This window comes from Filicampus tigris, chromosome 2 (genome assembly GCF_054856515.1).
Source record: "Filicampus tigris isolate MCC_2025a chromosome 2, RoL_Ftig_1.0, whole genome shotgun sequence".
Taxonomy (NCBI): domain Eukaryota; kingdom Metazoa; phylum Chordata; class Actinopteri; order Syngnathiformes; family Syngnathidae; genus Filicampus; species Filicampus tigris.
The window spans coordinates 28,530,103-28,546,337 of record NC_141218.1 but is presented as its reverse complement, the minus strand read 5'-3'; the positions used below and the strand labels follow the sequence as shown (position 1 = coordinate 28,546,337).

The 16,235-nt window shown below is 40.9% G+C and overlaps 1 protein-coding gene across 1 annotated transcript in view; it reads left to right on the top strand.

Moving 5' to 3' along the window:
- fgfrl1a (fibroblast growth factor receptor like 1a) overlaps positions 1-16,235 on the top strand; it is a 59,392-nt gene that overhangs the window by 17,488 nt on the left and 25,669 nt on the right. Inside the window, exon 4 of the mRNA XM_086024240.1 lies at positions 7,805-8,077. Within this exon, the coding sequence (XP_085880366.1) occupies positions 7,805-8,077 (273 nt within the window). The remainder of the gene's footprint in view (positions 1-7,804; positions 8,078-16,235) is intronic.

The window sequence follows — 16,235 nt, the reverse complement described above, 5'->3', positions numbered from 1 at the left end:
GCTCATCAAGGGATGGCATTTATGCCGATGTCAGACTAAATTTTGGGCCGATAGACGTGTCGCAGCCAGACGTAATGTCTCGTAGCCGATTTTGAGTTGTCTTGACGCATCGTAGCCCGTATTGTGACATACTCAGCGATTGGTCGTTTGGCATCTGGGACGCTTCGCGACCACCACCACGAAAGTCTGGCATGTCAGAATTTTAGTTCTTCTTGCCGCATAGTGTGACATGTCCTACGTCGTCCTTCGATTGGTTCTTCGGCATTGACCAATTGGAAGACAGTGCCTTTCTACTTATGATGAGGGACTGGACGTAGCAGGCATATGCAAACAATCAAAATGGCGAAAAAATGGAACAGACAGTAGTGGGGAAATAATGGAACGTATACGTAGCATCTCAACTCATGCTACGTTAGCTAACTGCAAAGCCAGTAGCTGATTAGCAAACGTGGTGTGTGTCATTCAACAAATTTGTTACCTTAAGTTTTTTTTGGAGAATAGACAGTCCATACTGCCCTTTGCCCACCATCCATAGTCTCTTTATTAATATTTTATAGCTGAATTGCATCAACTCGTTTAGATGGATAATGAATCTGGATATGTGGAGGTAAGTCAATGAAAGTGGCCCAGTGTAATGAGACTGTGTGGAAACCACAATAAGATGCTACTACTTATCTACACTGCAGAATCCCTTTTAACGTGAAAGTGGCCATGGGGGTGGTTGGAGAGAGCCATGGCCACCATTGGCTGCCACGTAGCCCCGTCCATGCATCAGCGGGCTGTCCGTCTTCAATTTCAACCCGAGATAAAAAGCACATTGACGATAATGTTTTAGGATTTTTATTTTTTAGAATCATTTTACTTCAGCTATTCACTATGCCGAAATCCATGCGTGTGTGCGCGTGTGTGTGTGTGTGTATTAAGACTTTACACAGATATATTCGACAGATCGAAATCGGTCGATATTTTGCATTTCACGCCAAATCGGTGATCGACTGTAATAATTTGCACGCTCTACCACTGACGTCATTGATCGCATCCACGAAATAAGACATGACAGCAAACACAACCTTGTTTAGTCTGGAGTCTTTCTGTGCTGACATAGTGTATATGCGTGAGCCCCAAAGCGAATCTATTTTTATCCTTTTCGCACTTCTTGTGAGCGGAAAGAATTATTACTAGGAGGTGGACCATCCAATCACAAAGTAATAGCGTTCATGTATTTAAAAAATAAATAAAATTGGGGGGGACTGGTAAAAAGTCAGAAAAACATTTTATTTAGGTCCAAATAAAACGAACTAGGTGCCATATGTGTGTTATGCATTGGATTTTAGCATCTCTTTCATTCCAAATAGCTTTCATCACTATGTGAAAGTTACGTGACTCTGGTCACGCACATTCAGCCAATTACAGATGCCAGCGGGCAGGTGTGTTGTTTGTTTGAACTCACTTGAAAAAAAAACTCTGTTGTTGCAATCAACTTTTGCTGAACGAAGCTGCCGAACGTGTGTTGAGCTATTCTCGCGACGATTTTTTAAAATTAGGAATAGTGCTTCTCTTGCACTGATAAAAAATGAAGTTACTTTTTGTAACCAAGTTATATCTCTGATTGAAACGATTAATAAACTCGGGCCGGTTTGAAAGCCACATGTTTAAGCTTTCAAATTCCTTTGGAATTATGTTTCTATCAGCTATAAGGGCTGAGATATTAATTTCTAGGTGTTGAATTTCCGGGAAAACTTCAGGTTTTCGAGGGTGATTCCAAAGACGACCTTAGGTTTTAGAAAGATGTTTAGCCAGGCGCTTTAAGCCTTAATGGGTTAATATTGCATTTGGAATATAAGTTAAGCAGCAAAATGCACCCACTTTTAGTCATCTGAGGGGACGGCCATTTTGGGGTTGAAAAAATGTTTGGGTTGCCTTCCCCTTTAAATAGATTGCCCCATCTTCTGAATGAATCGCTGCTTGACTATCTTTTTTTTTTTTTTTCCAAACTCGCTGATTGCGGATTGACTCCAAAAACTCTGATCGCGTAAAGTCTAGTATAAATAATTAGCGCCAGGCTGCCATGTTTTCCTGTTGTCAGGTTGCTGGATAACACATTAAAACGGATGTGCACGTGCAACACACTGGCACTCATGCATGCATGCATACACACACACACCCACACCCACACACGCACCCACACACACGTACCGTATACTCAGGCGCATGCTGAAACACTAACATCCTTTAAGGTGCTGCAGGATGTCACATGGCTAAGGAATATAAAAGCCAAATGGACTAAACAGACTGAAAAGTTGTAAAAGACAACGGCAACTGTCTTTCCTTTCCTGTACACACACGTACACTCACCCCCACACAAAACCACACACAAGGTATTGGGGAAAAAAATATTAGATAAGTAACCACCTTTTCGAGATGAAGATCTTGAAAAATGAAGAATAGCCTACACCAAAGTTTGGGGGGAAAGACAAAACTATTAGAGAAAAGTGACAGAGCAATATTGTAGTAAACTATTACAAAGATACCCCCCCCCCCCCCCACCCACACATGCAGATTGAGAGAGAAACTGAGATGGCATCAGTTTCCCTTGAGGAGGCTGCAGCACTGTCTTCTCTTCACTGACGGGAGAGGTTAACTGTCCAAAAATGAGCGGTTCACTGAGAGGTCTTGCTCTTGCAAAGCTTTGGTGTGTGTGAGTGAGTGTGTATGTATATAAATCACTCCGGAGCGATAAAGCGCTGATATACGACGCGGCCAGAGAGGGAGAGTGTGAATGAGCAGGACGAGGGGAGTGATGTTGAGGAACAGTCTCATGAGGGTCATGTCGTTTAAGGGGGGGAGTGGTGGGCGGGGGTGGTTAAGGCATGGGGGGTTGTCGGTGGGAATGAGATTTCAATCTGTTGGAAGCATGGAAGAAAATGGAAAAGGAAACGGGAGTAACATGTGGAGAACTGAAAAAAAACAACAGGAGAGTGGTGACTGGAAAGTAGCATTAGCTAAAGCCAGTCAGCATGATCACATTGTTCACACTCTGTTATTTTTAGCTTTAGCCTGCTAATGTGACAAGAGCAGGACTATATTTGAAATATTGTTTTCCATCCATCCATTATCGATACCGCTTATCCTCACAAGGGGCGTGCTGGAGCCTATCCGAGCTGTCTTCGGGCAGTAGGCGGGGGACACCCTGAATTGGTTGCCAGCCAATCGCAGGGCACGCAGAGACAAACATCCGCACTCACAATCACACCTAGGGGCAATTTAGACAGTCCAATCAACCTACCATGCATGTTTTTGGAATGTGGGAGGAAACCGGAGTACCCAGAGAAAACCCACGCAGGCAGGCACGGGGGGAACATGCAAACTCCACAAAGGGAGGCCGGAGCCGGGATCGAACCCACGACCTCTGAACTGTGAGGTGGACGTGCTAACGAGTCGACCACCGTGCCGCCCCGAAATATTGTTTTATCATTATTAAAATATTAAACAAAAATACAATGCAAAATACCAAGATATTTAACATTTGCATTGGAATTTTTGACAAAAAATGAGATACAATACAAAAATAATGGATAAAAATACGAAGACATTTAAATAATACAATTAAGAAAAATCCATCCACCCGTCCGTATCAGACACAAATATTGAAAAGTAATACTAAAGCATTAGATAAACCGTTGAAAAGCATTACAAAGTATTAGACTGAAATATTAAAAGAAGAATGAGACACAAATATTAAAATAATACACAAACATAAGAAAATAATATTTAAAATTATGCAAAATGATTTAACCATAATATTGAAACATTACTCAATTATTTGAAAATAATAAGACAAAAGCATTTAAATATTATTACAATGTTAGGCAAGAATATAAAACAAACAAAAAATATTAACCTTAAATATTTTAAAATAGAAGAAATTTAAAATTAGACTAAAATAAGACTTAATCATCTCGAAATAATGGCAACTAGACTATAATATATTAAAAATAACTCTAAACTGGTACACAAAATAGAAACCAAAATAAAATATATTTTGCAAAAATATTTAAACAATACATAATGTTGGCAAACAATTATTGAAAATAATACTACAATAGTAGATGAAAATAACACTGAAATATAAAAGACAGAACAAAATATATACTCGCAAAGATATTTTAAAATAGTAAACAAAATTCTGAAAAAAATAGATTAAAAAAATACTCAAATACTTTTTCTTTGAAAAAATTTATGTAATTGTTAGACCAAAAAAATGAAACACCAAGACAATGAAAAGTACATAAATAGTTTAAAACAAAAATATATTCATAAAAAAATACACAAATATAAGACACAAACTACAAAAACTTTAGTTGGAAATACACAAATCCCAGAAAAAAAGTTATATGAAAAATAAATGTATATTAGAAAAAAATACAAAAAATAATATATGAATTATACAAATTTGGAGATGAACAATAGCACAAAACTTGAAAAAGTACTAAACATTTTATTGAAATGCGGATTGATCTGTTGAATATGGTAGACATTAAATTGCCCACCCGTAAACAAACGAACTGTCCTTGCTGGTGGGATCACGTTCTCATTTAGCGGGTGTGTGTCAGCTATCTGCAAATGGTAACATGCTAGATGGAGTGCACTTAATCAATCATCACTGTGCCCAAAACATAAACAAATATGAAACGAATGAAATAAAAAGAATGTGAGACACATGTCATTGCGTCCGTGGGACCGCAAAGTACGCCACATCCTTTTATTTTTTATTGTGGTAGCTGCATGTGTTGCATCATTGGTTAAGTCCGTTCTCGACGCCGGTTGGCCGACTCCGACCGACTGGGACCACCTGGGTCGATTGAATATGCAGGAGTGCACTTACACTAAACTCTGGCACGGAGGGCCGATGCCCAGCTGTGCAAATTGGCCCAGCAAATTAGGGTTCAGTGTCCTGCCCAAGGAGCCATGATTCAAACCGGCATCTCTTTGGTCACTGTACGACCCGACCTACCAACTGAGCCACAGCCACTCTGCCGAGAAAATACACCCCACAGGGATAAAATGAAAGCAAGTGACTTAAAAAAACATAGAATGTATTTGCTCATTAATACATCACACACCCACATTCCCAGAGTGAGCTATTTTGGAGAGCAGTGAGAGTTTGGTGACAAGCGTCCAAGCGAACTCGGTGGCTTTTTTTAGTCGCCATATATGTCAGCGTGTTCGGCCATTGTTGAAGGAGTCGTGAGAAGAAGCCACCCGGTCTCCCATGCTTCCTTCTCTTTCTCTTCCTGTTCTCTGCTCTTCTGCTGTATTTCATTCCCCTTTTTATCCAATCTCATACTCTCACTCCCTAAAATTCCACCATCGTTTTGTCAATTCTCTTTGATTTTTTTTTTTGATTTTTGTTTTTTTAAAGACAGCTCTAAGCAATTGTCTCTAGTCTCCCCCCACAGTTCAATACAAATGGCCCGCTGACAATCAGTGTGGAGTAACTCCATTTTTCGTCATTTTGCAGGAGAGTGAGTTAGACGTTTTACGGCTGCAATAAAATCTTAGGGATTTAGTTCTTGGTGATTTTTATGACAATTATTCACTCGTCTGAATGCTTGTTTTTACAGAAATTGTGGTTTTACTAAGACTTTGGCATTTTGAGACATGTATGGTTTTTGGACTTGGATCATCCACTACTTAAAGTTGAAATCAACCGAAACATATTTTTTTCAAGAATATGTTCCCAGCAGGCCCACTAGTTGAAACACGGCATTCTGATTAATATTGCGTTTGTGGAATATGAGTTAAGCAGCAAAATCCACCCCTTTTTAGCCATCTAAGGAGGCAGCCATTTTGTCACTTCTGTCGACTGAAAATGACATCACAACTGCTCAGGGCTCAGGTACGACTGAGAAAACAGGTCAGCCTTGATTGGTCGTTACCTGAGCCCCGAGCAGTTTGGATTATCAAACGGGTGGATTAACTCTTATTCCACAAACACAATATTTATCAGAATGTCTTGATTCAAGCTTGCATTGAACATATTCTTGAAAAAAATATGTTTGGGTTAGGGATGCTCCAATCGATCGGCCGATTTTCGTGAAAAATGACGTGATCGGAATATTCGATCAAAGCCTTTTATTGCAGATGAAAACATCCGATCACCCGCAGCTCATGCTTGGCTGCCGCGAGACGAAATGACAAAAAAGTTGATTTGTTTAATACGCGACGACGTCCCTCCGTCCAAAAGCATCACTCGCGCCGCCCTGCACGCGCGAGCTACATTGACTCCAATTGAAACGCGCCGGCAGAAAGGCTCCCCAACGCAGCCGCGCCTCCGCTGCGAGCAGAGGGGAGGGACGCAACACAAGGCTGCGAAGCATGAGCTGCGGGTGATCGGATGTTTTGATCGGCCTATAAAAGACTTTGATCAAATATTCCGACCACCGCAGTTGGTGTGAACATCGCATTGTCTGCTGTGTGTGTGGAGTTTGCGTCTTGTAATACACATTTGAAGAACAAGCAATTGGGAGACTATGGTGAGTTTACGAGGCTCACTGCATTGAATAAAGTCAAAGCGGACACAGCGCAGTACAAGTGGCATTATTGCCACAGGCATTGTAGGTCGCTTGTGGGCAACAGACCCACTATATCATTTTAGAATTCACAAAAAGATTAACAATGATCTTTAGTTCAGTTCAGTTCAGTAATCTTTGTGACTGAGTAATTGTTGTATTGTGCCAGCATCGGTTTTGTATTTCTTCATGCTTTTGAAAATATATATAGATTTTTGTCAAAATTACGGCAATAATAGGGCTGGGTTTTTTTTCAGATAATATTGCATAATAGCAGCCGCCATAAATAAATGGAAAAATATACAGATATTCCATGTGATTAGAATCGGTATCGGCCGATCTCACTCATGCATGATCGTTATCGGTGTCATAAAACCTGATCGGAACATCCCTAGTTTTTGTTGATTTCCCCTTTAAGTACTGCCAATCATCTTCAGTTCAGTTTCATAGGTTGGATCGTAGGTTGGATTGTCAGATTGTCAGGTTGCCTGAGGACAGTAGTCATTACCAGAGCTGGGCACTTTACCCTTATTTGTCGGTCCATCCGCGACCTTGGGTAGCCTTTCGTCCTCGTCCCTCCATCCTTATTCATAAAAATAATCGTCCTCCGACCCCGTGTGTTCGCATCCTTTCCCGTCCTTACATTCCATCGGTCCGCTCCCAAAAAAAAAAAAAAAAACTCTGTGCACTCTGTCCGGGACATATGGACAGACCGTTCCGTCCCAGGGACGGAATGCCAAGCTCTGGTCATTACATATACAAAACCTGTGGACATAAAAAGTTTGCACAGCCCTATTCAAATGCCAGGTTTTTGTGTTGTAAAAAAATGAATCCATGAAAAAACATCCCAAAAATGTTTCCACCATTAATGTAAGCCATAATTTGATGAAATGAAAAAAAAAAAAAAAAAACATCTCAGCGCTCCTGACTGAAACCAGAATCTGTTGCATCAACTATCTCACACGTAAATGAAGTATCTCTCCTCTCCGGCGAAGCTCACCAATCAGAAGCGGCATGCTTCTCATGACATATCATACAGACCAATCGGCTCCAAGTTGCTGCTGGAAAACTGAAGGGAATACATGGCCGATAAACTCGACTGCATCTATTATTAAGAACATGAAAACATTTAACGTTACATAAAATGTTTATTGTGAGCTATCTAGCGGACGTACTAATTGCGCTGAATATCTTTGATGCTGAATTGATTAAACCCCCCTGCAACGTGCCAGGTCCGCCCAGGGTGTCGGAGCGCGTGTCCCACCGGCAGAGCGTGCGCCTGGGCCGCACGGTCAAGCTGCCGTGCCCCGTGGAGGGCGACCCGCCGCCGCTCATCATGTGGACCAAGGGAGGCCGCAACATCCACAGCGGCTGGACGCGCTTCCGGGCCCTGCAGCACGCTCTGCGCATCAAAGAGGTGGAGGCGGATGACGGCGGCGCGTACGTCTGCAAGGCCACCAATGGATTCGGCAGCGTCAGCGTCAACTACACGCTCATCATCATCGGTGAGTGCCAGGCAACCTGGAGATTGGGATGTGCTTATAGAATGGTTCTGAAAACTTTTTAATTCCCGTGGCATTTAGGGATACGCATGCTAGTTATGTTTTTGGGGCATTTTGGATTACGAGGGGACTCCTGGAAAAATGTCTCTCTGTAAAGGGACCGCTGGACCCCTGTTGTAGACAACAACGACAGGGCTTCAACTTGTGTGGTTGTGTTGGCGGGACATTTGTGTTGCATCATGTCGTGTTGTGGGCGCGTCCCAGGGGTGATGTCACCATCGAGCAGACGTCGTGTCTCGTGTCTTTAATCACAGTGTCTGAGACAACACGCACACAAACAGCAGTGTATGGTGGATATAAAAAATATCCACACCCCTGTACGAATGCCAAGTTTTGTGATATAAAAAAAAAAAAACAAGACCAAGATAAATCTTTTCAAAGCTTTTCCCACATCGAATGTGACCTTTAAGCTAACCTTTAACTCTATTGAAAAAAAAAGTCACCACACACCTGCCAGCCACCATTTAAAGTGATCTGATTAACCCAAGGATAAAGTTCAGCTGTTCTAGAAGACAATGTCAATGTGATTGGTTAATTCTGAACATTTCCAAATCCCCAGTAATAAGATATGCAAACACATGTTCTTTTTTGTTTATGTCTACTTCCCCTCTCTAAAATGTGTTTCTTTGTTTTCAATAGAGTTGTACAAGTTGCAGCTCACATTGAGGGGGGAATTTTGGGGGGGAATGATTTATCGTGGTCTTGTTTTTTTTTTATATCACAAAAACCTGGCATGCATTCGAACAGGGGTTTGTAGACTTTTTATATCCACTAGTTGTGTATACTGGTGTGTTATGGCTACTGTCCTCATGCATGTACATCAGTATTTCCCAACCTTTATTGAGCCAGGACACATATTTTTACATTGTAAAAAAAACACTTGATTGTTCTGTCTATTACTACACTTTGATGGCAAAGATAAATGACCCTAACCCTAATTCTCAGACCAATTAATTCAAATTGCATATGTGCCGTGGCACAGTGGTTGAGAATCACTGATGTAAACAACATACTGTAGCTACAAATTGTGCAGCACACTCACGCATGCCTTTCTGTCCGCTATGTGTGTGTGCATGTTTGGAGGGTAGGGGTCGGGCAGTTTCGGAGGGGGACAACAGCTGCCATATTGGACATCCAGGCGTACAGCTGCTGTCTGTCTGTCATAGCTGCGCATTGGTTGTTCTCCTCTTGCGCTGAAAACAAAAACTCGTTTTTAGCTCTTTTGCGTAAATAGTATTTTATCACAACCCGAAGGAATTTATATAGATCACATCGTAGTTGGAGTGAATCATATCGTATGATAACTTGAGTGACTCATGTATCGCAGGGTGATTGGAGTGTATTGTATCGTATTTGACGTGTACTGTATTGCATTGTCAGGGGTGCACGTAATGGCACGCAGGTACGCATGCGCAACAGAATTCACTGATGCGTGCCGTGATTTGCGTCACGACGCGCATTTGCGTACCTGTACACACTAGTGGTGCAGTGCAACGAATCATCTTTGATTGGTAAGGATCAAGCATCGGTTCAGGATGGGCTCGATCCGCAGAATGGTTGGTGAAAAAACTGTGCGCGTTCACAATAAGGCAACGTGATGAGTCCGCATTCAGTAGAGGAAGTTGAATACACATGATCACGTAAGTTGCATGTACAAGAGCATTTTGCAAACATACTCAACGAACACACCATCATTAGCGGGTAGTACAACAGCTGCCTCTTGGCTTACTTTTTTTTTTTTTTTTAAACTTCTTTTTCTATATTGTGAACCTAGATTACTTTGTAATGTGCTGTCCATGTTTTAAGAAAGGTGCCTCAAATTGAACTTCTTTTTGCACTTTGTCTTTTTCATTATGAAAAAAACAAAAAATTTGTCTTCATTTAATTTATAACAGCACGTTTGCCTAATAATCGTAAGAAATTATTATAGCTCAAAATGTCTGGCAGGATACCTTGAAATGTATACACTGTACCACTTAGAAAATTGCGTTAAATTGTGTTCTTAAATCATAAACGGCCATATTTGGCATTAGGAGTTGATTTAAAAAAAAAATTTTTTTATAAAATAAATGAAGACAAAGTTCTATTTAGCTTTTTTTTGTTTTACCTAATTTTTTTTTTTTTGCTCATACAAAAAACGATCCGATCTGACTCAAAATCCACGACTAATCCGAATCGTGACTTATGTGATCCGTTGGACGACTAGTGAGTACCAAAGGCAATCATTTGGTACTCATGTGAGTACCGCATGAAAAAAATTATGTGCACCCCTGTGCATTGTAATTTGAATGAATTGTATGTTAATTGGAATGAATTCTTGGGCATCATAGTCATTGAATCATATTGCATTGAAACTGGAATGAATTGAATTGTATCATGATTGGAGTGTAATATTGTGTCGTAATTAGAATTGTGAAGTATGGTAATTGGAGTGTATCGTATCGTAATTGGAGTGAATCATATTGGATTGTAATTGGAATGAATCACTTTGCATCGGAATTGAAGTGAGTCAAATCCCATCGGAATTGCACCGAAATGCATCATAATTGGAGTGAATTGTTTCACACGGTGACTTGAGTGAATCATATCGTAAAGTAATACGAGCTTGTATTGCATCGTAATTGGAGTGATTGAAGGAAATCTTATTAGAATGAAAGTGAATCATTTGGCAATTGTATTGCATCATATCTTACTTAATAAGGGTGATTCATATTGCATCATAGTCGGATTTTATCGTACCGCGTAGTTAGAGTCAATCGTATCATAATCGGACAAAATCATATTGTAAAAGGGTGACACTGTTAAAATCAGAATTTGGATTTTAGTGGAAAAAAAAGGTATTTGATTAGAAAATCATATTGTCAGGGCCTAACTTCTGGCCTCTTCTTTCTTCTGTGTGGTTTTCTAACGATGGTAATAATAATAATAATTTGCTCTTCCAAGTCAGTCTCAGTCAGCTCAGATCGTTCATTCCTCCCTCGTTCCTTTGGCTCGTTCTTTTCGACCGCCGTTTCATTCCTGTCAATATTATCTCAGTTTCGCATCTCGACATCCTGTTACACCGCAACACTCAGCTCCAGAGGCATTTTTGTTGGAAGTGCGTGTGCAGATGAAAACATGGCCGACCCAAGTTCCGTGAATGCTGAAGAGAAAAATTCAGGACATCTGCGGCACCAGTTTTCTACATTCCAAAAATTCCCATTTTGCCCACAATTCCACATTTTCCACTTAAAAGCAACATTCAAGTGACTGATACATTCAACAACAAAGTTCCTCGTCTTTTACATTCCAACGGTTCAGGTCATTCAAAACATCTTGGGAATTATTTCCATGTTCCAATGATTCCCACATTCCCTGAATTCCACAATAAAATTCCTTCCAAAGAGAGATATTTTAACAGTACTTATTTACCTTCTCCTTCTTCATTACTTCACTCCTCACTTCAGAATATTTTTGGAAGTAGTTGTTACATTCCCAAAATTCACACATTTTCACAATAAAATTCCCAAATTAAGAGGTATTTTACAACCATTGACCTCCTCTTACATATTGCAACAGAGTCTAACCATTCCAACTTCAAACTGTTCCGCGCAATCAGGACATCATGGAAACTATTCATCACATTCCCCAAATTCCCTCATTTTCACAATAACAGTTCACAAGAAAATATCTTACATATTTACCTCCTTGCACATTTATTGACTGGTTCAAGTCTCACAGTCTACATTTCAGCAATTCAATTATTTCAGCTCAGTTCAGCTCTTTAGCATTCAATTGCAATTTTGACATGTATTGGATTTTCTAGTGTTACAATGTATTACTTGATTACCACCTGAATAGCATCCATCTTCTGCCCAAAGGATTATGGATTATTGTGACGGGAGGTTTTAGAGGTCTGACCCCCCCCCCATAAAAAAAAGACAGCTGCAACTAGTCCAGAATGCTGCTACTCAAATAATTACTGGTACCAGGAAACTGGACCACATCACAAAGGTCCTAAAAGCTCTACAATGGTTTCTGGAGAGGCAAAGAGTCGATTTTCAAATCTTACTGTTGGGCTACAAAGCTTTGAACGGTCTTGGACTTAAATATATTTACAACCTTTTAGTTCCCTATGAGAGTTCCAGACCCCTCAGGTCGTTGGGTGCAGCCTTACTGAGTATTTCCAGAACCAGAAACAAACAAAAGGGAGCAGGATTGTATATTTTATGTTCCTCAACTGTGGAACAAACTCCCCGAACATTTGACATCAGCTCAAAGTGGTGTTGAATTTAAATCTGGCCTCAAAACTTTATTGTCCAATGCCTCCTTTTTGACACCTCAAACATATTATTTCTTGGTTTCACAATCCTGCTTGAATTTAGCGATTTCAACCTGATGAGCTATATTTTTTTGGGGGAGTGTTGGGGGGTTATTTTACTGTTTTGTTTATCATCCTTTCATTTAATTTTCTTTTTAAAAAATCATTGTTTATTGCCTCTGTAAAGCACTCTGGATTTGCCCTTTGTACGAACGTCATTATGCAAATCAACTTGCCTTGCCGAGTAGAGATGAGTGATGCAAACTAGTCCAGAGCAGATGTGCTGACAATGGTGAAGCATGTCTGGATCGGTGATGGGAAACCGTGCGGGGAAAAAATAGGAAGTTAGCAGTTTGGCGCGCGTGTGGCGTACGATGATTTAGCAGCTGGCCTGTAACACATGACGTGTGCTTTTAAACGTCGCGACATAAACGATAAAACTCTTCGTCCTGGCTTAAAGACAGAGCAGTTAGACCGACCCTGTCCGTGAAGACCCGTACCACGTACTGCGCAACCACAAAGTATTCATAGCACTTCACTGTCCCCCCCGCACATTTTATTTCAAACTTATTTGAAAATGAATTAAATGATGTTTTTTTTACCCCTTCAAATTCTCTACACAATACCGCAAAAGAAACACAATCTGCTGATTTGAAGGTCCCAATGAAGCCAGTGGCAAACTGCCCCATGATAGCCAAGCTTGTGGCATCATGTAAAAAAGACTTGAGCCTGTAATTTCTCCCAAATGTTTATCAACAATCAATGTTGTTTGTAGAATTTTGAAGAACTGAATGTATTTGATCTTCCGAAACATTAAATGTGAAAAAGAAAAGCACTGTAAATACTGTCCAGGTGCCCCACAGAATTGTTGCTTTGGTTTACAAGTAGCGCTTTATGATTTTTCCAGCTGACGTTGTCCCAAGTGAGACTCCAGCTGCTCACTGGACAAAAAACAACATGTGGGATCAGGTTGCAGATGAAGATTTGAGCTCCATACCTCCATAATCTGCCTTTTTGTCCGAGTGTCCCTCGTTCCACTGTCCCTTCATACACTCATCAATCCATCTGTACCCTGTCCCTTTACAGTAGATCTCCATCCCTGTCTCGCTGTCCATGTTGCTGACCCCGTATCTTCGTAGTGGTAGCATCCAGTTTCTTGGACCTACAGCCCACCGTCTCTCCAAACCATCAATTTTCGTTTTTTTTTGGTCTTTCAATCTCTCGTTATTACATCATTTTATACCACTGTTGCTGTCCCACAAGTCCTTCTGTCCTTCACCTCTCCATCGTGCTGGTCTTTAGTCCTTCTGTAAATAACAATATTTCTCATATGAGGAGTCACTGTTGCTGTTGGCGCTAATCATTTTTTTTCTTTTAACTGTTGTTACAATGGTCAGAAAAGTCACTGAATACATCAACAATATCTGTAAATTGGCAACACTGAAGGCCGGTCGTTGCTCTTATTTGCTTGCACTGCAGACATCAAAATAAAAGCGGCGCGTAATTGACATTTTCCTTGGACTTCATAAAGGCTGCGAGGGCTGCCTGCAGACTGTGGACGGGCTGGATGTGGCCTGCGGACTTTACTTTACTCAAATGTGTTGTAAGTCTTTCAATTCAGTCATTGAGGTTGGCGGGTCAAAAAAAAAAAGAGCACCAAACAACAACCTCTGGTGCTAACTTGAGATCCACAGCAAAATGATGTGCACCCCTGGCTATCCTGTAGTCCAATTCCTTCATCCTACCAACATCCGTCCCTCCAAACAATCATCTGCCAATTCTTCAGGCTATCGATCCTTTGGTATCTCACCCCCCTGTCCTCCATACCTCCATCATCGAAGTCTTTCTGTCTCTGTCTACTCCTTCTTAATACCTCAATAATCCACTTCTTCGTTCTAACATCCACTATCCCCGCAAACTGTCATCCATCGGTTCTTCAGGCTTTCAATCCCTCGCAATGACATCTTTTTACACCTCCTTCCATGTCCCGTAGTCCATCACGCTGCCATTGTCCATGTCTTAAGACCTTCTGTCCCTCGGTGTCCAGTTCCTTATTACTTCAGTGGTACACCTTCTTCATCCTTTTTTGTTTTGTACCTACACTCAAGTTTCTTAAAAAGGAAGTCAACCCAAACATATTTTTTTTCAAGAATATGTTCTATGCAGGGCGGCATGGTGGTCGACTGGTTAGCATGTCCGCCTCACAGCCCGTCCTCCCTGTGTGGAGTTTGCATTTTCTCCCCGTGCCTGCGTGGGTTTTCTCCGGGTACTCTGGTTTCCTCCCACATTCCAAAAACATGCATGGTAAGTTGATTGGACACTCTAAATTGCCCGAGGTGTGATCGTGAGTGTGTGATTTTGTTTGTCTCTGTGTGTCCTGCGATTGGCAACCAATTCGGGGTGTCCCCCACCTATTGCCCGAAGACGGCTGGGATAGGCTCCAGCACGCACCGCGACCCTTGTGAGGATAAGCGGTATGGATAATGGATGGATGGATGTTCTATGCAAGCCCACTAGTTGAAACAAGGCATTCCGACAAATATTGCGTTTGTGGAATAAGAGTTAATCCACCCGTTTTTAGCCATCTCTGGGGGCGGCCATTTTGTCACTTCTGTCGACTGAAAATGACATCACAACTACTCAGGGCTCAGGTAACGACCAATCACGGCTGACCTGTTTTCTGAAGCCGAGCCGTGATTGGTCGGTGAATGTAGTCGTTAGTGCCGCAGCTAGCCTGGTCAAGCCAGCAGCTACAACAAAGGTTGTTCATATGCTACGCCAGTGGTTCTCTATCTTTTTTCATTGATGTACCCCCTGTGAAATATTTTTTTCAGCCAAGTACCCCCTAACTAGCGCAAAGCAGTTTTGGATGAAAAGGCAAAAAGACTTAAAACAGCATGCTATGCCATCAATGTCTGATTTATTAAATTTTGGAATTCCATTTGTTGTCATATCTGTAGAAGTATTTGGAAATGAAAAGATGTAACTTAAAAAAGAGAACTAACTTAATTATTAGGATTTGTGCACACAAGAATAATGATCAATATTAGTGTCCTCCTTTGCGATCACAGTAAAAATCTGCTCTCCAAAAGCAACCTTAATCTTAATTTTGAAAAATATTGTCTGAAAATATCTATTTAATAATTTTTAAAAAAGAAGACTGACAGCATTACCAAGTGTCAACACTGAACATTTCATTGTTGCACTGAACTGAGTCTTTTTGCATTTCGTGAGACACTTGGGCTTGGAGGCAGCTGTTGTGATGAAGCTCTTTTTTTTTTTTTTTTTTGCATTGCAGCTACTTTTTAAACATATTTAAAAATCTCCAGTACCCCCTGAAGTGCCTTCAAGTACCCCCATTTGAGAACCACTGTGTTACGCAATGTGCCGCAAATTCAAATGGAAAGTAAGACTGTACATGGATATCAATGCTTTACTTAACTTTTATAATGAAGTTGTCAGGGTCCTTTCATTTATTTTGTATTTATTTTATTCAAGCGCAGCACATTCTTACGTTTGTGGTTTCATATATGTAACCCAAATGGTTGGAATAATATTTTCTCATACCTACTGTTGCTGACTATTGTGCAATATCGGTATCGTATCGGAAGTAAAAAGTTTTATCGGGACACCCCTAGTGTGGGTGTGGGGGTGCGTGCGTGTGTGTGCAAAAAAACGTATGAATGTATGCGGTTGCTTAGTGTGTAGAAAGAAGCTCAAATAACCCGACCTCACTTTGTCACGCACTCACCTTCTAACAAGCCGAGTGGACCATCTGGACCACTCTTGAGTGCGTGTGCG